A 21,374-nucleotide genomic window follows, 5' to 3' on the forward strand; every position below is an offset into this window, starting at 1 on the left:
AAATCTTTCCTCATGCTTGGGATTATTTCCCAAGGTTCACTCTAAAGGAGTAGCATTCCTGGGTCACATGGTGTGAGCATTTTGACAGTTGTTACTGTCCTAGACGCACAGAAATTGACCCTCCCACCCGCAATGCACAGGTCCCTCCTCTGAAGACTTCCCATGGGTCAGACTGAAATAGTCACTTCTCCAAAGCTGGATTTGTCTTATCACAAGGTCCAGTGTCATTGTGGGCTTCTTAGCTCCCGGTTTTGGGGTTTCCTAGGAATTCTTTCCCCTCCCAACACCCCTTGGTAACCTCTCTGGGTTCATGACACCCATGTGAGATGCTGTACATTAGACCTCGACTTCATGCTTTGCTCTGAGCACTTGAGTGCCTGATGCTGGGCCCTCGAGTGCTGGGCCACCCAGCAGTCGTGTCCGCATGTGGGAAGGCCATGGCTCTGTGGCAGCCGTGTTGGCTGGAGCTGTGTCGGTGTGTTGGCTGCCGCCACCTGGGCAAGTGTCTGGGCGTGTGTGGACAGGTATGAGGGCCTGGGGCTGGGGCAGGGGGCAGGATGAAATGCAGGCCTGTGTGAGTGTGAGGGGTGTGTGCCTGCCCGGCTCCGTGTGGGTGCCTGCTGTGGCGGTGCTGGCATTTTCTCTGCAGCCAAGGCCATGGGGCGTGAGGACTCCCTGGGTCCCCGCTCTGACCCTTGCTCCCGCAGGGCTGATCTATGACTCGGTCATGCTGAAGCACCAGTGCTCCTGCGGTGACAACAGCAGGCACCCGGAGCATGCCGGCCGCATCCAGAGCATCTGGTCCCGGCTGCAGGAGCGGGGACTCCGGAGCCAGTGTGAGGTGAGGAGGTGCCGGTGGGGCCCGAGGAATGGGTGGAGGGAGGAGTCATGGGAGGGGAGGGGTGGGGGGCCCTGGGGCCCATGAGAGATGAGGGGCACATGAGCTGGTGGTGATGGGAGGGAAGGGGCGAGCATGGGCTCAGAGCTCTGTGGTCCCCTTTTCAGTGTCTCCGAGGCCGGAAGGCCTCCCTGGAGGAGCTGCAGTCGGTCCACTCTGAGCGGCACGTGCTTCTCTATGGCACCAACCCGCTCAGCCGCCTCAAACTGGACAACGGGAAGCTGGCAGGTAAGGGCCTAGTGGCCCTGTCTCCCCGTGTGCGCTCACCTCACCCAGCTCCCATGCACTCCTGTCTTGGCTCTGCCCGCCCAGCTGGCCTCCTCCCACTCCCTGGACGTCCCTACTCCAGCTTGCTGCCGAGCCCCTCTGCAGCCCACCTCCACCTCTCCCTTCCATATTTCTCTCCCCCAATACTCACCCAGCCCTGCTATCTGGGTTCCCTCCTCCCTATTGGGCCAAAGGCTGAGAGTATTCACGCTGACGCGGGCTGGGCCTCTCCTCGCAGGGCTCCTGGCACAGCGGATGTTTGTGATGCTGCCCTGTGGTGGGGTTGGGGTAAGTGTGCCCTAGGGTCTCGGGGCATTGCCAGGGCTCTCAGCTCTCCTCCGTGTGGTTCTCCCAGGCCCAACCCCTGCAGAACCTCTGCTTGTTGTGGTTCTGCCAGACAGGGTGGGCCAGGGACTTCCTGAGGTGCCCTCTGCAGCAGGAAGCTCCTTTTGGACAGGCGTGTCTCGGACCCACAGTGTCCCCCGAATGCGGAGCCCAGCCTAAGCCTCGCCCTTAGAAGGTGTCTGGTAGATGTTGAGTGAGGTTTCAGGAGCAGGGCCAAGGCTGGGGCTTAGGATCATCTCTCCCTTCAGAGACCCCCATGATTGGGCACTGGCCGCCAGGCTGCTCTGTCTGCTCTGAAGTGGGGTACCTCAGCCTGGTCCCCAGACCTTGGGCTGCCTGGCGTGACGTCACGGTGGTGCTTCCAGTGTCCTTGGCGATCCCAGCACTTCCCTAGTCCGGGACACAGCCCCAAACTCATGAGCTTTGCTTCCTCAGTCCTCACCCCTTTGTGAAGGGAGCTTCCCGCCCCCTCTGGCTCAGCTCTCCTCGCCTAACACTATCTCTGCAGTAGTTTCTCAAGCAAGGTGTGTAGAGGCAGGGGATGGAGGCCTCATTCTGGAGGGAAAGTGGGAGCTGTAGCTGGTGGGGGACTTTGGGAGGCAGTCAGTGCCCTGTTCACAACTTCTCATTTCTTGCCACTTTCTGGTTTTTCCAACTGTTGTTGCTTCTGTTTTCTCCTCCCTCCTCTCCCTCTCTGTCTTTCCCTCTCTCTCTCTTTCTCCAGCCTCTTGCGACTCTCTCTGCCTTCTTCGCCTCTCTTGGTCTGCCTCGCCCTTCCCATCTCCCCATCATGCCCCCCGGCCCCTCCCTAGCCTTGAGGCCCAGGGACTGGGTTTGGGGGGCCTCCCAGCCTGGGCTAGGGGCCCTGAGTGGAAGACAGTGGTGCAGACGGCCCCTCCAGCTCCGACCGTCCCGCAGGGCCTGAGCAGAGTCAGCTGGGGCTTAAAACCCCCTCCCGGCCCAAACCCCAAGTCCCGCCCAGGTAACGCCATGCCCCCTCCCCTGACCGGGGAGGCAGGCGTGATGCTGCCAGCAGAGTGCTGGCCAGATAATGGGCTGGTGCTGGGACTTAAGCTGGGAAAAAGTCATGCTGGGATTGGGGGACACAGGAGGCCTTGCCTTTGGGCGGTGGGGCACTGGGGAGGCAGCACTGTCTGCCCAGCTCCCTGCCCCTGGGGTCCTGGCCGTGGGGTGGGGACCGCCCCCTTGGGCCCTGGCTCCTGTGTGAAGCCTTGGATGATGCGGGCCCTGACTCTGGCTCCCGCAGGTGGACACTGACACCATCTGGAATGAGCTGCATTCCTCCAATGCAGCCCGCTGGGCCGCTGGCAGTGTCACTGACCTCGCCTTCAAAGTGGCTTCTCGTGAGCTGAAGGTAGGAGGTTTGGGTTGAAGGTGAGCACACCACAAAGGAGGCAGCAGAGCGGGGTAGTGGGGGATGTAGGCCCAGAACCCCAGGCATTGCGTTCATCTTAGAAATTGCCACAGGGTTTTCGAGGGGAAATTGAGGGCTCTGGGGACCAGGTTGAGATTTAAACTGTTGGGGTACGTTCATGCAGCTGTGGGAGAGAGCTGTCTGTTGATTGACAAGCATTCTTTCTTTTTCCAGAATGGTTTCGCTGTGGTGCGGCCCCCAGGACACCATGCAGATCATTCAACAGCCATGTAAGACTAGGGGAAGACCTGGGTGGGATGAGGTGGGGGGCAAGCCCCCAGGAACTTCCTTTAGGGACATTCTTTCTTCTTCCCTGAGCTTTCTCAGGCTGGGCCAACCCAGGGGCCTGGGGAGGTGAGGGCATGTGGGGAGAATGGGCTGGCAGGAACTGTCTCTCCTTCCAGGGGCTTCTGCTTCTTCAACTCAGTGGCCATCGCCTGCCGGCAGCTGCAACAGCAGAGCAAGGCTAGCAAGATCCTCATTGTAGACTGGGTAGGTGCCTGTTCGTAGCACCCTCTGATTCGAGAGCCCTGGGGGAAAAGCCCTGAGCCTGATGTTAAGAGATATGGCTTCATGTCTTAGTTCTGCAGTAGCCTCTCTGAGCCTCAGTTTCCCCTTGTATAAAACTTGAGTGAAGATAACACCCACATCACAGTTGGGAGGCCTAGAGGGGATGGTGTGTGGGAACGCATTCAGCCCTCGCAAACCCCCGCGATGGGTAGGAGCTGTCATTTGAGTGTTGTCTTTTGACCTCTATTGGCTTCTTTTGGCAGATCTAGTAATTCCTGCATTTCCTGTACAGGTAGCGATGATGAGAATAATAGCAGATAACATCAGTACACCACTAATTACATCTAGACACTGATGGTTTTACACATGATAGATTTAATCCTGACTATAACCCACTTTACAGATCAAAGTGAGCACAGAGAGATTAAGTAACTCACACACAGTCATTCGTAAGTCGTGAGATGGATTTGAACCCAGCCCGGTTAGCTCTAGAGTGCTTGCATTTAACTGCTAAGCTATGTCCCTTCTGCACTGACAGCTGTGAAAGAGACATTTCTAAGCAGATGTTGAGAACAGTGGAGGACCTTTGCACACTTGAGTCCCCGCGTGGTCCTGTGAGTCAAGTGTAGGGCCCAGCTTTCCCTAAGAGGGATGGGGCTGGGCCTCGGGTACCTGCCACTCTGTAACCGAGCTTGGTTTCTGATCGCCTCATAACTTCATGACTTTATGCAAGACAGAGTGGTTCCTGATGTGTGTCACCCTGAACCCTTCCCTCTCCTTGCCACTAACCCCATGTCCACACAGTTACTCTCTCAGGTGGGCTGGCCTGAGATTGGGACACCTCCTCTCCTTCAGGATCTTATATTACAGCCAGCCCTGTCCAGCACAGAGAGGCCGAGGTTCAGAGCTGGGCAGTGGATTACGTGGGGCCACTCAACCATGTGGCTATAGGAACCCCAGGTTCCTGATCCCCAGTCTAGGGTCCTGACCTCAGAATGGCCACTGACCTTGAAACCCTTCTAATCTGTCCTGGCCTCCGTCTCTCTGCCTTCCCTAATCACTGCCCATCTCCCTACACAGGACGTGCACCATGGCAACGGCACCCAGCAAACCTTCTACCAAGACCCCAGTGTGCTCTACATCTCCCTGCATCGCCATGACGATGGCAACTTCTTCCCGGGGAGTGGGGCTGTGGATGAGGTAACCGCATGTCAGAGCTACATCCTCCAGCCTCATTGACTCTCCTCCTGGCACTTACTCTGTCTCTGTCATGATGAGCTATGTGATCCTGGGTAGACTGCTGAGCCTCTCTGATCCTCAACTTCCCTATCTGGAAATGAGGAGTCTGGATGAGCTGGGGTGGCAGCTCTAACAAGCTGGTGTTCCCCTTCTGGGACTCTGCTGTCCTCATGTCTCTCTTGCCTCCTGCTTTCCAGGTAGGGGCTGGCAGCGGTGAGGGCTTCAATGTCAATGTGGCCTGGACTGGAGGTCTGGATCCCCCCATGGGGGATCCTGAGTACCTGGCTGCTTTCAGGTATGTGCTCTGGGGGCCCAGAGGGGCAAGGCCACCCTCTCCTGTCCGTTCTCCCAAGAGCACCAGGGTGGAGGTGATCATTGGATTGTCAGCCTGTCCCCACCAGTTCCTAGACATTGTAGGTGAACACTAGTGAGAATAGGACACACAGAGAGAAGAACGCAAAAGTCAAAGCGTGCTTTGCAAAGGCATACATTACCAAGAGCCAATGTCAAACTGATTGCTGGCAGATGGGCAGTGGAGTGAGCAGAGCTGGCACATTTAGTCAGAGAAGGCTGCCTGCAGGAGGTGGGCTTTGAGCAGAAGAGCAGACATTTAAATTGTGGAGAAAGAGAGAAAGCAGATAATGTCCATATTGGGGGAGTAACTTAAAAAAAGTCATTCTGGAAGAGGGCCTTTGGGATTTGTTCAGGAGACCTTATATATTTCACACTGGGGTCCCTGCACTCCATTTGGGAAAAGAGAATTCTGGAAATGGATCTTCAAACACTTTTCTGGAGTTATATCCATGACAGCTAATTCTATGAGAGCCCTGGGCTGGAGTTCCTGGAGTCTTCTCAGAGCCCAGGGCTATGAAGAACACCCAAGCAGACCCCAGAGTTGGATCAGGGTAGAGGGAGGCAGTTGTGGGGGAGGGCTGGAAGAGGGAGAGGATGGAGAGAATGTAGCCAGGTGGCCCAGGACCTCAGAGGACCTAGCTGGAAGAGGGAGAGGATGGAGAGAATGTAGCCAGGTGGCCCAGGACCTCAGAGGACTAGCTCTCAAGTAGTGAGTAGCTGGGTGTGGTCAACTCAGTCCAAAGGACTGAGCATTTCTAGTCCCTGAAGCCTCATGACCTGAGTCCATCTCTGCAAGGCCGTGAGATTACCCTTTCCCTGTGGCTCAGGCCACTGCACCCCACAGATGCTTCCGTGCACACACACTCCTCTTTCATTCTCTCTGGTGCCCCATCCTTGGCTCCTTTCTGCCTTTTGCTAGTTAAGTCCCCTAGGGGGCTGAGTCCAGGGTGTGTGTGCCAGGGACATGGGTGGCCAGCCAAGATCAAGGAGGTCAGAGAAATCTGCCAGTTGTTCTGGGGCACTGGGAGCCTTGGAGGCCTAAGAACAGGGTGCCCCACTGCAACGTTGGCAGAACCGCCCCTGGCAACCCTGCACAGTATGATGATCACCACTTCTTGTGATCTCACAGGACAGTCGTGATGCCCATTGCCCGAGAGTTCTCTCCAGACCTAGTCCTGGTGTCTGCTGGATTTGATGCTGCTGAGGGTCACCCAGCCCCACTGGGTGGCTACCATGTTTCTGCCAAATGTAAGGGAGCCTCAGCTGAGGGGGAGATATAGGGACTGAGAGCCAGGCGGTGCGGGCAGTGGGGAGGCGGTGCGGGGAGTAGGGAGGTGGTGCGGGGAGTGGGGAGGCACTCCCAAGTCTGAAAGGGAAGGTGGGCAGTGGCCAGCCCAGTACTTTCAGCCTGAGGACTGGAGTATGGCGGCTGGCCCCCGGGATCTGAGCACAGCCCAGGCCCTTTCTCAGGACCAGGCTGGTTCACCATAGAGGGCTTGACCAGGTCATACTCATGGGGACTTAATTCCAGTAGGCAGGAAGCTCAGCCATGGGACTCCCCACCCTAGCTGGGTTGATTCCAGGTGGGCTGGCAGCTCCTCCAGAGGAAGGGAGAGAGGAGCAGCACTCTCAGAATAGAGGGCGCCCACTCAGCCCACTGGGCCACAGGGCCCACAGGACAGAAAGAGGAGAGGGTGCAGCTCAGTGAAAAAGACACAGGCTACAGCCAATGACCCAAGTTCAAGTCCTGCCTTGCTGCCACCTACTAGCTGTGGGGCCTTTCCCAAGGCCCTTAACCTCCCTGAGCCTTGAGTGAAGCATACTAGTAGGTTTTGCATGACATTCAATGTGAAAGCACTTTGGAAATAGTGATTGATACATGTGAGTCATTCTTTATTAGGGAGGAAGCAAGCAGGGAAGCCACAGGGGTAGGGAACGGGGTCACCTCTCCACTCCCGCCCCTCCCATTTCTCCCCACACAACCTCTAGGTTTTGGGTACATGACGCAGCAACTGATGAACCTGGCAGGAGGTGCAGTGGTGCTGGCCTTGGAGGGTGGCCATGACCTCACAGCCATCTGTGACGCCTCTGAGGCCTGTGTGGCTGCTCTTCTGGGTAACAAGGTGAGCCATCTCCCTCCCCTATCCGTGTTTCTGTCAGGCAGGTTAGCCTGGCTCTCCCAGGACTACCCAAAGAGCGGCAGATGGGATGGGACAGGGTGGGAGTGGCCAGGCCTGAAACAAGGTAGGCGAAGCGGAAGCCTCTATTCCGAGTTAGGTCCGGGCAGCGCCTCCTGGCCTCGGTAGAGTGTGCTTGTGGCTAGCAGGCCGGGGCCCCTGGGGTGGGAGTGCGCTGGGCCTGTGGGTCCCTGAGACTGGTGGCTGATGTACTGTTTTCTATAGGTGGATCCCCTTTCAGAAGAAGGCTGGAAACAGAAACCCAACCTCAATGCCATCCGCTCTCTGGAGGCCGTGATCCGGGTGCACAGTAAGTGTGGAGATGGGACACTCACTGAGCTCAGACTGAAGGATCTTGGTGGTACCCTGCCCCCCGTGGCCAGAGTCCTAGGGCTTCCAGTGCCAGCCAGGTGACCTGCTGTTGGTCTGGAGTAAGATCCTGTGAATGACCCAGGCAGCAATGGTGAGCACCCCCCGAGCGAGGGGGTGTCCTCTGAGCCTTCCCGATGGAGCCAGCAGGGCGCAGTAGACAGTGGCCCCTCAAGGTAGTGACTGGCCTCCATCTCTAGCTACAGCCCTAGACCAGGGCCAGGTGAACAGCAACACTCAGGCCTTGTTTGCCAAAAGGCCTCGTTCCCATCCCTCCCCTCAGTCCTGGCCACGGGGGTCTCAGGAGCTCTGCTGGCTTGGGGGCTGGGTCTTAGGATAACCCCCACATTTGTAAAGTACTTTAAATTTTCAACTTCATCTCAGTATCTATGGAGCATCTTATGTCAAGACTCATAATCTATACTAGGGATAAAAATGAATAAAATAGATTCCCATATCAAGGGCTAGGTACAGGAGCCATGATGGTAAAGACATGTCTGATTCCTCTTACGGTGGGTACCCTCACACTGAGCCAGGTTCCAGGACATGGTTCCTCACAGCAGCAGGCAGGAGGAGCATTCTTCTGGCCTGGGCACCCATGCAGAGCGGCCATGGTGATGGTCAGCTCTCCCACGTCGTGTTCTTCCCACCTCCCAGGCCCTGCTTTCCTGAGTGCTGGGCTGAGCACTGGTGGGGGCTGCATTTAAGTGGGAGGCCCGAGCTTGGGGCTCTGGGAGGTCACTGCGACACAGACCCTGTCTGCAGGCAAGCAGGCCCTCCTGATGCTCTCAGGAGCCCCGCACCTGTGGGGAATGAGTCAAAGGTGGCCTTGCAGCCACAGGGGATGAGAGAAAGGCTGGGCACCTGCTAGGACCCCCTCACAGCCATGTTGAACCCACTCTGCTTACCCTGTCAGGCTGTGGGGGAGAGGGAGCGAAGTGAGGAGAGGGGCAGGTGGGAGAGCCAACCCCAAGTGGAGGACAGGCCCGCTACTCCGGGGCCCCGGGCCTGAGACACCAACCTCAATATCCAGTCTAGGACATGGTGTTGGGGGGCTTGCTTTCTCCAACCCTTTCTGACCTGGCATCTTACCCCAGGTAAATACTGGGGCTGCATGCAGCGCCTGGCCTCCTGTCCAGACTCCTGGGTGCCTAGAGTGCCAGGGGCTGACAAAGAAGAAGTGGAGGCAGTGACCGCACTGGCATCCCTCTCTGTGGGCATCCTGGCTGAAGACAGGTAATGCCAGACCCCCCGCCCTGGGCCCACAGCCTCTCCACCGCTTCATTCTTCCCTGCTTGAAGACCCCAGGTCCCCTATGCAGCCACCCCAACCCTCAGGCTTCCTGACCAGGGTTGAGAGGAAGCTCAGCTGAGGCCCTTCCTGCAGCCCTGGCGCTCCAGCATCCCACCCTTGTCCCTCCTCGCAGGCCCTCGGAGCAGCTGGTGGAGGAAGAAGAACCTATGAATCTCTAAGGCTCTGGAACTATCTGCCCACCCACCATGCCCTTGGGACCTGGTTCTCTTCTAACCCCTGGCAGTAGCCCCCATTCCTGGGTCTTTAGAGATCCTGTGGGCAGGTAGTTGGGACGAGAGAACAGCCTGCCTGCCTTGACAGTCATCCCAGGGAGCCTGAGAAAATCCCTGGGTCTAGAATGGGGACTGGAGAGGACCCTGAGAGGAGGCGGGCTGGGCAGCGACCCCCACAGGGCTCTCGAGAACACATCCTCCCCTCCGGTGTGGGCCCTGGCTGTGGCCCCCCTTCCTCAGGACTGCACAGAGGAGGACTGGCTCCGGCTCCGTCGGGCTCACCCTTAACCACTATCCTGGCTCTGCAAACCCCAGACTTTGCACACAGCCCCGGGCTCCACACAGAAATGTGAACTTGGCCTCAGACAGACTGGCCCTTCCTAGACTCTAGGGGCTGGCGGGTAGTGGGGAGCCAAAAGGTCCCATATTCCTGAGTGCAGGGGGAGTCCCTCTCACCTGCTTCCTCAGATGACTCTGGAAGCTTCCCTTACCACCGGGCACTGAGACGAAGCTCCCTGACAGCTGAGACTGGCAGCCCTCATCTGGTCTGTGTCCTCGCCAGAGGCCCCCTACATCAACCTCCTGGCGATGCCCTGGTGGAGCGGATGGGTGCTCTGGGACTCCTGTGCTTCCTGATCCAATGGTGCCAAACCCTTCATCTCCCCCAGAAGCACAGCATACCCCTGGGATCCCTCGACCACTGCCCCCTCCGGGAGCCTTCTGTTTCTGGGGTCTCCCCCACCACAGCTCTGACTCCCACCCCACATAGGACTAGCCTGGCTGAGGGGGAAGGGGTGGGAGAGAAGATACCGACATGGAGGAGGGGAGGCTGCTCTGGCAAAGTCTTCAAGGCTGTTGGGGGTCCAGGCCTGGGGTCAAGAAGGAAAATGTGTGTGAGCATGTGCGTGAGGAGTGTGTGAGCGTGTGTGAGGGGTGTGTGTGTGTGTGTGTGTGTGTGTGTGTGTGTGTGTCTTTCCTAGGGCCCACCATACCCTGTGTATGTATGCATGTTTTTGTAAAAAGGAACAAAATGGAAAAAAATCTGAACAATAAATGTTTTATTTGCTTTAAAAGTGCCTCTGCAAGGCCCCCCCGGAAGTGAGCAGTGTGCCGTCAAGCGGGTGTGCAGGGCACACAGATGCACGGCACAGTGTGGGTCTGAGTCAGTGCCAGAGGAGGGACCAGGGTGGTCTGGGCTGCAGCCCCTCTAACTCTTTGCCCTTCGTGCCCTGCAGGAAGAACCCATTCTGAACATACCCTGGCTATCCCTGGCTGCCCCACTTTGGGGTGACAAAGAGGAGGCAGCCCTGGGCTGAGTCCACAGAGACCAGCCCTGATATGGTGGAAGTGGGGGTCGGGTGGGGGCGTGGGAATACAAGAGCTTAGCCCCAGCTCACCACGGCGTCCCCAAACAGTTGTGACTCAGACACACCTGGGTTTAAGTCCCAGCTGGAAGCTCAGGTAAGTCAAATAGTCTTCTGGGGCCTCTGTTTGTTAGTACAAGGCTCCAGAAGTATATACACTGTTGATAGTTCCTTCCTGCTCTGATGCACCATGCCTGATTAAGCATACGTTGAGCCTAGAAGAGAGAAGTGGTGAGGCACAGGCCTGGACAAGCTCGCCCAGCCTAAGCAGAGAGGAAGGCGCCAGGCTGGCAGCACCTGCCTTTGTGGTTCTGAATCAGCCCGGTTTTTCCAGCAGGAAGAGGAGCACCTCATTACCTTAGACCTGGCCCAAGCTCCCAGCAGCCTGGCAGGGTGTGAGGGAAGAGGTGTTAATCCTTTTCCCATCTGGCCTGGCCTCTTGGGTGTGGACACCAAATCCCACAGGGGTTGCTGCAGCTATGCCCGTGGGCATCCTTGCCCTGGCTGGGGTGTGCTAGAGAGAGGAGAGTTGGAGGAGGAGAGCTGAGCTGGTGGTTACCCCATGCCAGGAGGGCCAAGGCAAGAGGGCCTCCAGTCCCAGAGAGACTAACCCTGTCCCCTGCCCTCCAGGGCACAACTGAACTAGGGGAATGGCTTAATCAGGCAGCCCGAGAATTGCCACTACCACTCCCTCCCTGCCCACTCCTCCCAAAGTCCACCTGTCCCCACAGGATTCCCACCTCACAAGCAACCACCAGAGGCTGATACAAATGGCCGCTGTATTTTTGCTAAAGTGACAGTGACACAGATAAGGCAAAGAGCTGAGGGGCAGGACACATCAGGTGGGAAGGGGAGACCGTGCAAAATGGCAGTCTAACATAAAATCATCCTTGTAACAACAGCCCCTTCCCTCCCAAGTTAGGTGAGCCCTTGGGCCAGTGTATGGGCAGGAAAGCAGATTTGTGTCCTTCAGAAGGGAAATGTAAAAAGGTGAAAGCTCTAGTTGAAGGGCAGTGAGGGGCTGGAGTGGAAGAGAAGGTCTCTCCTGGCCAGTGGTCTGGGTGCAGTAAGGGCACTCTGAGAAGGCAGAGTGGAAACACAGGGCTAGAGGGGCATGGGAACAGGTTTGGGGGCTCCTTCCAGCCTCTGCCATGTTGCCCCCTGCCCCAAAGCCCTTCCAGGGGCGAGAGCACATTCCTCATGACCCTGAGTCTGGCCTCATTTGGGAAGTCCTCCGGGGTATACGGATGCCTGTGTGTGTGAGTGGGATGGGTGGGGGGCCATGGCTATCTGGCTCTAGCACACTCATGGGAGACCAGCTCTGGGAACAACAGGATGGGGTGCTGGGATGGGGGCTTAAGAGGTCTCTGCTAGATATTCCTGAACTGACCTCCCCAGGTGCCCACCCTGGCCTTGGGAAGAGAGTGCCTAGGGCAGCAGGGATGAAAGCCCTTGCCTGCAGCATAGGTCCAGGCCTCATGGCCCTACCCCTTAACCTCTTGACTTTGTTGCCCTGGCCTTACATACAAAGATTCCTCACTGCGTGCTAAGAAAACAGATCCAGGCTGGGCACAGTGGCTCACGCCTGTAATACCAGCACTTTGGAAGGCTGAGACGGGTAAAATCACCTGAGGTCAGGAGTTCAAGACCAGCCTGGCTAACATGGCAAAACCCCGTCTCTACTAAAAACACAAAAATTTGACAGGCATGGTGGCAGATGCCTGTAATCCCAGCTACTTGGGAGGCCGAGGCAGGAGAATTGCTTGAACCCGGGAGGCGGAGGTTGCAGTGAGCTGAGATTGTGCCATTGCACTCCAGCCTGGGTGATAAGAGTAAGACTCCATCTCAAAAAAAAAAAAAAAGAAAAGAAAACATCCATTTGAAGAGGTCTAAAGCTGCCCTCTGGACAGGCTGATGAGCAACATGGCAGGATCCCCTGTCTACCACACCCAGGTCTCCCCCAAAGGGGACGGGTGGGACAGCTTCCTGGGAGACCACACTCATCCTGCTGTGTATTTTCTGCCACAGTTCTGGGGTCCCCAGGGGGTGGGAGCAGCCTCTCCCAACGTCTCAGAGGCTGAGTCCAGGTCCTAAGGACCCCCCGGGGTACAGAGACCTCACCCCCTGGGTCAGAAATCGCTGAGGATGCTGATGTCGGCAAAGTCAGCCCGGTAGCGGTGGGCATAGAGGCTGAGCAGGAAGGCCCACTTGAAGGAAATGAAGCTCCAGACGCTGGAGAGGTAGTAGCTGGTGGGGTCTGTGAGGCCTGCAGGGAGAGAAGAACCGACAGTGACTTGAGCAGGCCCTGCCCTCAGCCTCTGCACTGGCCACGAGGCCAGGGCCACCCTCCCCACTCAACATCCCTGCAACCTCCCGGCAGCTGAACCAACCCTTCAGAAAGAGATTGTGATGGAGGTTTTACAGCCATGGTCCCCAACCTTTTTGGCACCAGGGACTGGTTTTGTGGAAGGCAATTATTCCACAAAAAAACTGGGGGAACCGTTTTTGGGATGAAACTGTTCCACCTCAGATCGTCAGGCATTAGATCATCAGGGGCACGCAACCTAGATCCCTCGCATGTGCCTCACAACAGGGTTTGTGCTCCTAATGCCCACCGCTGACCTGACAGGAGGCGGAGCTCAGGCGGTAAGGCTCCCTTGCCCTTCACCTGCTGTGCGGCCTGGTTCCTAACAGGCCACGGGCCACTACTGTTCCACGGCCTAGGGGCTGGGGACCGTTTTAGAACATTCCAGGGTTTTCAGGCAGGAGGCCATGGGGATTAGGAAAGGGCAGGGCTGGCCAATCACAGGTCTGTATCATCCACTCTGCTTCTGTGACAAGTACCCTAGGACACTTCCAACCTGCTTTAGTTAGCATCAGACTCCAGGAAGAAGGGCCTCTGGTTACTTCCAGCCACAGCCACCAGAGGGCGCGCCCATCCCAGAGCTGGGCAGAGACTAATGGGTCCCAATATCATGGGTGTTTGTATGGGCTATGCACTGCTCAAGACTGCACATCAGTTTCACTGAATCCACCTAACTTGGGAGGTGGGGACTTGTTCTCTCCACTTGAACATAACAAAACCCGTGCTCAGGGAGGTTAAGTGATCCACCCAGTCTCTTTGGAGGTAACCTGTGGAACCAGGATGGGAATGCTGCTAAAATCCCCCCTGCTGTCCCTCCCATGCCCTCTTTCCCTGGGACCCGCCCTCACTCTGATGCCGGGTGATGGCCAGCACGAGGAAGGTGCAGAAGGCAGCGATGGAGACAGCCGAGAAGAGGACACCCACGAAGAAGAAGCCGCGCAGCCCCTTGAGCCAGGTCCTCCAGTAATCTTGCATGTACATAACGTGAGTCACCAGGACCCACAATGCCAGCACCCCTGCAGGAGAGACACATCAGGGCCCGTCCCCAGGGTGCTCCAGGGCCCTGTAGATCCACTAGGCCAGGCCTATTTACATAAGAATACCAAGAATATGGTCTTGTCACTCACTCCCTCATAGAATGGAGTTTTCCTTTTCAGGGGCTGTGGTATCAGAAGCAGGTAAGAGACTGAGCTGCTTGCTAGTAAGCCCAACATTAGAGAAACCTGCAGAAACACAAAACCCTGCCATTCTCTCTCTCTTTTTTTTTTTTTGAAAACATGACTATCTCTCACAAAATGTTATGTTAATTCATGTTATTTTTAGTATTACTTTAAAATGCTAAAAAATGTTCCGTTTTAACTTCTAATATAGTATATATCAATAGATAAAACTCACATACATAAAATTTGCATGGAGTTTCACTACTTTTCAAGAGTATAAAAGGATCCTGAAAACCAGAAAATCTACGCCTCAGCAGCCCAGCCTGCTTTCTGGGAACTTGTCACTGTCTACCCTGAGGGCCACAAAGCAGGGAAGCCATGCTCCTGCCCCATGCTCCTCCTCCACTCAGCCCTCAGAGGCCACAGTCTCAAAGTCACAGGGCCTGCAGGGCTCTGCCCAAACTGCCTGAGTTGGTTTTGCAGGATGAAGAGGTCCAGCCATGAAGACTCCAGGGTCACGCAGCCCCTGAGTGGCCTTATTGTTCTTAGCCAGACTTCATGCCACTCCCTCCATTTTGCGGCAAAGGGCAGGCCATCACCACCTGTACCCCCCCGCCCCGTCCCCAGCTTTTCCTGGGCCTGGTCTCTGCGCCTGGGTGGACACTTCCCCTAGGATGCCAGCTGCCACCCAGCCAATACAATACAATACAAAACAACCCTCTGTGCCAGGCAGTGACTGCTGGTGCAGCCCAAAGAGTGGAACAAACATCAACTCCATTGGCAAGGGTCCGGGCAGGGCGGTGGATCCCGGCAAGGGACAAATGAGGAAAGAGGCAGAGCCAGCTGCAGGCTCTCAGCTGGTTGGACTGCAAGGTGTGGGCCACTCAGGCCACTGCATCCTAGGAGTCAGGAGGCCTTTCCAAAAGGCGGCTGCATACATGCCACTCAGAGTAGTTACCAAATGTGCACAGGAAGGATAAGCATCTGGTTGGGGAAAGTGGTTATCTCTGGGAATGGAGACAAGGAAGGGAAGTTGATGGGGTGGTTCGGGTGGGGAAGTGCTTTGAGGGAATCTATGCTATTTTATCTGCGCTATTTTCTTAGGCTGGGTGATTAATACAAGGGTGTTTGTTAAATTGTCTATCCTTTTTTATGTGCCTAAAATATTTCATAGTTTTTTTAAGGGGGAAAAAGGCAGGGGGAAGCTAGTCACCATGGAGCTATGCTCTGGTTACCAGCTCAGAGGCTGTCCCAGTTCGGCTGTCCCCAGGCAGTCCAGTGAAGAACAAAAATCCATGAGACTCCAAGCCAAGAAATCGGGAGCCTGGCACTGCTGTGTCCCAAAGCCTTGGTGTTTCCACGTCTAAAAATGGGTGGGCCCAGGGGTCCTGGCAGTTTGGGTAACTGGGCCCAGGGTTCTACCCTAGTGAGGGCGAAGGCCTACCAAGCCTACAGCTTCCCTTAGTCCCTGCCACTGTTTGACCCCTCGAACACTCTCCCAGCCCTGCCCCTGCCCACCTCCACTCTTCCTCAGGGGGTGGGGGCCTAGAATGTGGGTCCCCCTCCCACTGAGATCAGGGTGGGCCAGGACAAGCATCTATCCCTCCCTGCCTAGTCTGGATGTTGGAGCGGGCCAGAGGTGGACAGGACAATCATCTCATAACCTCCTACAAGATCTGGATTTTATAGCAGCCACCTTTCCCAGAAGTCCCTCCCACTCCTCACATGTGTCCCATGTTTTCATTTGAGGGAGCTGTTTGGTTTCTTAAAGGGCTCTAGGCACAAGGCTTGTTGTCACTGAGCACACTGAAGGAACAGTCTGATGGGCACCTGTCTGGAACAGGTCCCCTCCCCCTCTGTCTCCTCATACCACAAGGGGCTGGGGAAGTTGAGCTCTAAGATCCTTTCCCACTCAAAGATTCTAGAAGCCAGCTTGGGAGAAAAATAAGGTCAGAACAATTCCTCTGTGACTCAGCAGTTTCTGGGTTAGGAAATGCTGAAATAGGGGCCCATGAAGATGCCATCTCTTAGTCCACTGATCACGATCCAGTGGTTGCCCAAAACTCCCACCCCCACGTACACGCACATACCAAAGAGGGCTGACAGCAGGAGGGAGAGGAAGACAGCCATTTGCGGTGTTTCAGGCCCTGTTCTTTGTTAATAAGCAGGCATGGTTTAACCACCTCTCACCTTCCCTCAACCCTGCTCCAGGCCCTACACAGAGGCCTCCCCTCCAGATAAACACACACCAAGTTTGGAGGCAGGCCTGCTGCCCACGCCCTGGCTCCTACCACCCTCCTGGGAAGGGAGCTCTCCACCAGCCCTACCCAAGGGGGTCACTGAAGGAGATGGAGCCCCTCACTGGTCCCCTCCCACACATCAGGCAGGAGGCAATGTACCTCCCTAATACTCTTCCTTAGCATACTTGGGGACTCTAGGAAGCCTGGTTTGTAAAACTCGGGGTGGAACGGACAGGTTACCAACCCCAACTAGCTGCAAGCCCACACCAGACCACACCATTGCTCCATCCTACCTGTTTCAAGGAGCAGAGCCCTGCTTGGCCTCTGGGCACACAGGCAATAAGCTAAGGGCAAGGAAGGCATAGGGGAGGGCGGTGAAAGCATCCCCAGTGGCTGGGCTGCAGGTGAGGAGACAGGAGACACCTGGGGGATCCCACAGGGTAAATGCAGACAAGAAGGACACTGGGCCTAGGTCAGGCCCCTCTACTCCTTCCTAGGAGGAAGACAGTCCTGGAGCTCCAGGGCTCTTGCTCACAGCTCACGTGGGAAAAACCTAGAGCTGTTTAGACTCCAGGAACAACTTTTCTTTTTCCTTTTTCCTTGGTCTACTAAACCCAGAGCAAGAGTCTGTGTTTTCCCCTAGGGCTCCCACAGCAAAGCCAGACCAGGTAGATCCAACCCACACCTGCCCGCCTCCCCAGGAAAAACAGCCTTGCTTCTGCCACTGCCTTTCTCCAAAGCCACTTCTTCGAAGGTGCCCATCAGGATGGGAGAGGGTGTCCCCACCCGTGAACACTCTGCCCACCAGATCCAGGGGCTCCGTGACTCTGCTCCAGAAACCGGCACACCCAATCAGTCCTTGCCTGATCCAACACGGGAGAAGGAGCACACTGGGGCTGCCCTTGGGTGACTCAGCAGATTCTGAGCTATAAAATGCTGAGTCACAAGTAGGGTGCTCACAAGTTAGTAAATCTGCTGACACTTTAACCCCAAAAGAGGAAGAAGGCTGACTGGCCACAGACCCTCTGAGAACCCACTCATGGTGGGGAAGGTTGGAGGCCCAGGCTTGGCAATCCCTCTCGCTGCCACCATCCACCACCACCACTACCAAGCAGTTTTGGCTCTTCCACCGCCACTGTCAAAGATCAGACCATCAGGGAGATGCCAGGACCCTACTCCAGCTGGCTGCTGCCCTAGCACCTCTCTCTGAAGGCAGCTCCACAGCTGGCCTGCCACATAGGCCAAGGGAAGCCTGTGGGGAGGGAGAGAGGGCAGAGTTGGGTCGGAAGAAAATCCCAGGCAACTCCCTAGAGTATAAGAAAGAAGGCCTTTTCCACAACCCTCTAGGAGGCAGCTGGAGAAGCAGGGAGTGGGCAGCACTGCAAGATTTCAGATCTGGAGGGAATTCAGATGTCTTTCGGGGACATCTCCTACCACTCCTAATAGATGAGGAAACTGTGGCCCAGGATGGGGTCAAACGGCCAGGTAGGGCTCACCTCCACTTGCACCAGGCCAGAGTCAACATAATCTGCTGGGATCCCAGGCTGGCCCTCCCTCCTCATCCTTCTCTCGCCTTAGGTCTTAGCAATGCAATCACAGGGCTCTGACGCTGCCTTCCTGAGGGGAAAGCAACAGGCCCAACAGGAAACAAAAAAGTGGCAGGGAGAAGTGAACCTTGAAAAACATGGAGGGTGGCAGGGTGCAGAGGGGAAAGGAACTAGGGCTCTGTAGATAATGCGCAGAGATGGGCCAGGTGTCCTCAGGAGCCCACAGGTGGTGAGGCAGCTGGGCAGGCAGAGAACACCCTAGCCACGGTACCCACCCCCCCTTCTTGGTGACCCAGTGCTTTGTTGGCATTGTGCAGGGTGGGGCCATGTATGCCCCTCTTCTAAGGCATTAACCCCACCTCATGCCACGATTCTACCCAGGGATGGCACTCAGCATGCCCCATGGCAGTGAGTAAATTAGTTATTTTTAGTTATTCCATTTAGGGTTCTTTTGGCTGAGGATTTTAGTAATGGAATATGATCATCATATGTAAAAGTATTATCCTTATCCGTATTTTCTTCCCAAAGTCCTTTCCCACACATATTATTTCATATAGCTGTGTAATCCCGAGTAAGCAATTTATTTAACTTCAGGCCTCAGTTTCCTTATCTGTAAAATGGACATCGTAATAACGCCTACTTCTTGAGACTAATGTAAGGATTAAATGAAATAACAGAAGCAGGTTGCTTAACATAGTGCCTGACACATAGAAAGCATTTTTTAAATGTTAGAAAGTAGAGACAACATTTTTCATCTTCATATCAACCCTATGGCACAGACAGGTCAAACTGCGATCCCAAATGTGCACAGCAAGAGCACTGGTCAGCCCAGAGCCTCCATCAGCGGACCGATGCTTCCCCTTCCCTCCCAGAAGCACAAAAAGGGCGGCTGGGCTGCAGGATTTGGCAGACCTTGGCTGAGGAGCCACAGCAGACGGGTGGCAAAAAGGCACCAACATGGGTGGAAAGAGAATGTCCAGTTTCTATGAGATCCCTAACACGGTCCTCCCGGTGGGTCTCAGCAGAGGGCTCTGCGGAGGATGGGGTACGCACTGGAAGGAGGCAGATGGGCTTCCCTAGCCACCCCTAGCCCTCTTCCTTTCCCACTTATTTTCTCTCTGCCCTCAACCAACACCCGGGAAAGGGGCGCCCGGGGGGCAGGGGATCCCTCAGAACAAGCGTGTGTGTGTGTGTGTGTGTGTCTGTGTTTGGGGACAGGAGAGGACCAGCGCCGCGGGCGCGCTGAGGGGACACTGTCGTGGGGCAACTGGGCGGAGGGCGACAGGCAGTGTGCCGGGACAGATAACCCAGGCGGCGCGGCAGGTCTGCGCAGCCGGCAGTGGCGGGCCATCGGCACCCCCAGGTGGCGCCCGGGCGGGCATCGGGTCCCGGAGGCACCCAGGAATACCCAGGAGCCCGGGCCCGCGTGGGGCCTGCCGCCGTCAACCGCCGTTTTCTAGTAAACACTCCACCCGCTCCGCGGGGAAGCGCCCCCCGAGAGGAGCGTCCTGGAGCAGCTGACAGCGCCCGCCCCGCAGCCGCGCACCCGCCCCGCGCCGCCCAGCGTCCCGGGGTACCTGCGAGCCCTCCCATGGCCGCGGTCCCTGGCTGTCGGTAGACCACCGTCCAGACGAGGAAGATGGAGAAGCCGGCCACGGAGCTGATGCCGGAGTAGGCGGCGCGGAGGCCGAGCTGCAGCCGGGACGGGGCCATGGGGCTGCGGCGCCGGGCGGGCTGAGGGCTAGGGCTGCCGAGACTCACAGGTGCAGGGCCCGAAGCCGCCAGCCGGAGCCGCGGGAGCCGCGGGAGCCGCCAGAGCAGCCGGAGCCTCGCGCTCCGCCCCCGGCCCGCCCCCAGCGCCGCCGGCACAGCGCCCTCCCCGGCCGGAGGCCGCCCGCGCCCGGAACCGCAGACGCCACCGCCGCTTTGCGAAGCCCCGGTGTCGTTTGGGGGATTCCTGCTAAAAAGGCGGATTCCTGGGCCCATCCCCAGACCCGCCGTGTCAGGATAGTTGGGCCTTGGAAGGGACCGGAAATATGCCTTTATACGAGCCAGCCGCGGGGATTAAAAATCTTTACCTCTGAATAAGAGGCGTATTTTCGTTTAAAATTAAAATTAAAATTTCTTGTTAAAAATTAATATGTAAAATTTACGAAATATTAGAGTACGCTGTGAATAGAATTCCTTCTGCCTGTCCCTCTATCAACCAGGTTCCCTCCCATCGTATCGCAGAAGATTCCTCCACACACTAAAGTCTGAGAACCCCTGCGACCAACACCTTCTGACTGCAAACACTCTATCCTCACGTACAGCTCCCCACAAATCCCTACTTTAAAAAAAAAAAAAAAAAAAGTCTCACTCTGTTGCCCAAGCTGGAGTACAGTGGCGCCATCATAGCTCTGCATCCTTCAACACCTGCATTCAAGCAATGCTCTCACCTCAGCCTTCCAAGCAGCCAGGACTACAGGTGTGTGTCACCACGCCTGGTAATATTTTTTGTTATTTATTTTTTCTAGAGATGGGGTCTCGTTATGTTGCCCAGGCTGGTCCCCAACTCCTGGCCTCAAGCTATCTTCCCACCTCGGCCTCCTAAAGCGCTGGAATTACAGGCTTGAGCCACTGCATCCGATCTCACCTTTCCTTTTATCAGCACAAGCCTCATCCTCCTAAACGCCTCACCCTGACCCTCGGGATCATACTATTGTAAGGAAGAGACAGATCTGTAGCAGCCAGGAGCTGGAGAGAAAATCCCAGCACAATAACAAGGGCTTTGACAGAGCACTTAGGATCCACATGGGGAGGGCCATCATATACCTGCACAAAACATAACCAACACCCCTTGCATTCTTCTTCTTCTTCCTCTTCTTCTTCTTCTTCCTCTTCCTCCTCCTCTTCTTCTTCTTCTTCTTCTTCTTTCTTCTTCTTCTTTCTTCTTCTTCTTTCTTCTTCTTCTTTCTTCTTCTTTTTGCTGCTGTAACAAATTATCACAAATTTACTGACTTAAAATAACATAAACTTATTATTTTACGGTTCCGTAGGTCAGGAGTCCAAATAATGGTCTCACTGGGCTAAAATGAAAGGGACATCAGGGCTGCCTTGCTTCTGGAGGCTCTAGGGGAAAATCAGTTTCCTTGCCTTTTCCAGGTTCTTTTTTTTTTGATACAGAGTCTTGCTCTGTCACCCAGGCTAGAGTGCAGTGGTGCGATCTCAGCTCACTGCAATCTCCGCCTCCTGGGTTCAGGTGATTCTCCTGCTTTAGCCTCCCGAGAAGTTGGGATTGCAGGCTTCCACCATCACACCCAGCTAATTTTTGTATTTTTAGTAAAGATGGGGTTTCACCATGTTGGTCAGACTGCTCTCGAACTCCTGACCTCAGATGATCCACCCACCTCAGCCTCCCAAAGTGCTGGGATTACAGGTGTGAGCCCACCATGCCTGGCTGCCTTTTCCAGCTTCTAGAGTGAGGCTACCCACATGCCTTAACTCCCTCTTCCTCCTTCTTTTCTCTTCTAAGGACCCCTGTGATTAAGGGGATAGTCCAGGATAATCTCACCATCACAAGATCCTTAACTTCATCA

At 55.9% G+C, this 21,374-nt stretch overlaps 2 protein-coding genes across 3 annotated transcripts in view; one reads left to right on the plus strand and one right to left on the minus strand.

Annotated features, from left to right (window-relative positions):
* HDAC7 (histone deacetylase 7) overlaps positions 1-10,202 on the plus strand; it is a 22,979-nt gene extending 12,777 nt beyond the window's left edge. Inside the window, 13 exon segments of the mRNA XM_017853126.1 lie at positions 708-841; positions 1,006-1,126; positions 1,404-1,453; positions 2,778-2,885; positions 3,120-3,175; positions 3,350-3,437; positions 4,536-4,655; positions 4,892-4,989; positions 6,178-6,296; positions 7,038-7,171; positions 7,451-7,535; positions 8,692-8,830; positions 9,021-10,202. Coding sequence (XP_017708615.1) covers positions 708-841; positions 1,006-1,126; positions 1,404-1,453; positions 2,778-2,885; positions 3,120-3,175; positions 3,350-3,437; positions 4,536-4,655; positions 4,892-4,989; positions 6,178-6,296; positions 7,038-7,171; positions 7,451-7,535; positions 8,692-8,830; positions 9,021-9,066 — 1,298 coding nt within the window. The 3' untranslated portion in view covers positions 9,067-10,202.
* Positions 10,162-20,124, minus strand: SLC48A1 (solute carrier family 48 member 1). 2 transcript variants are annotated; one of them, XM_017853127.1, is made up of 3 exons: positions 19,374-19,659; positions 13,698-13,865; positions 10,162-12,750 (listed from the first exon to the last, which is right to left on the minus strand). In XM_017853127.1, exons 1-3 carry the CDS (start codon positions 19,507-19,509, stop codon positions 12,614-12,616), a joined length of 441 nt encoding a protein of 146 aa, XP_017708616.1. In that variant the 5' UTR covers positions 19,510-19,659; the 3' UTR covers positions 10,162-12,613. The 2 variants fall into 2 exon arrangements, with proteins under 2 accessions (XP_017708616.1, XP_017708617.1); XM_017853128.1 differs by lacking the exon at positions 13,698-13,865 and having other exon boundaries at positions 19,374-20,124.
* Positions 20,125-21,374: the final 1,250 nt, after the last annotated feature.

Source organism: Rhinopithecus bieti, unplaced genomic scaffold, assembly GCF_001698545.2.
Source record: "Rhinopithecus bieti isolate Rb0 unplaced genomic scaffold, ASM169854v2 scaffold_36869, whole genome shotgun sequence".
In the NCBI taxonomy this organism is placed as follows: Eukaryota; Metazoa; Chordata; class Mammalia; order Primates; family Cercopithecidae; genus Rhinopithecus; species Rhinopithecus bieti.

What these genes read in the sequence shown, in the direction of transcription:
- SLC48A1 (XM_017853128.1), bottom strand. Translation starts at nt 19,782, where the DNA reads ATGGGCCCAGGAATCCGCCTTTTTAGCAGGAATCCCCCAAACGACACC. An exon ending in GGCCATGGGAGGGCTCGCAG is followed by an intron (nt 12,751 to 19,373) that starts GTACCCCGGGAC and finishes CTCTCCCTGCAG; the next exon opens with GCCTCACAGACCCCACCAGC.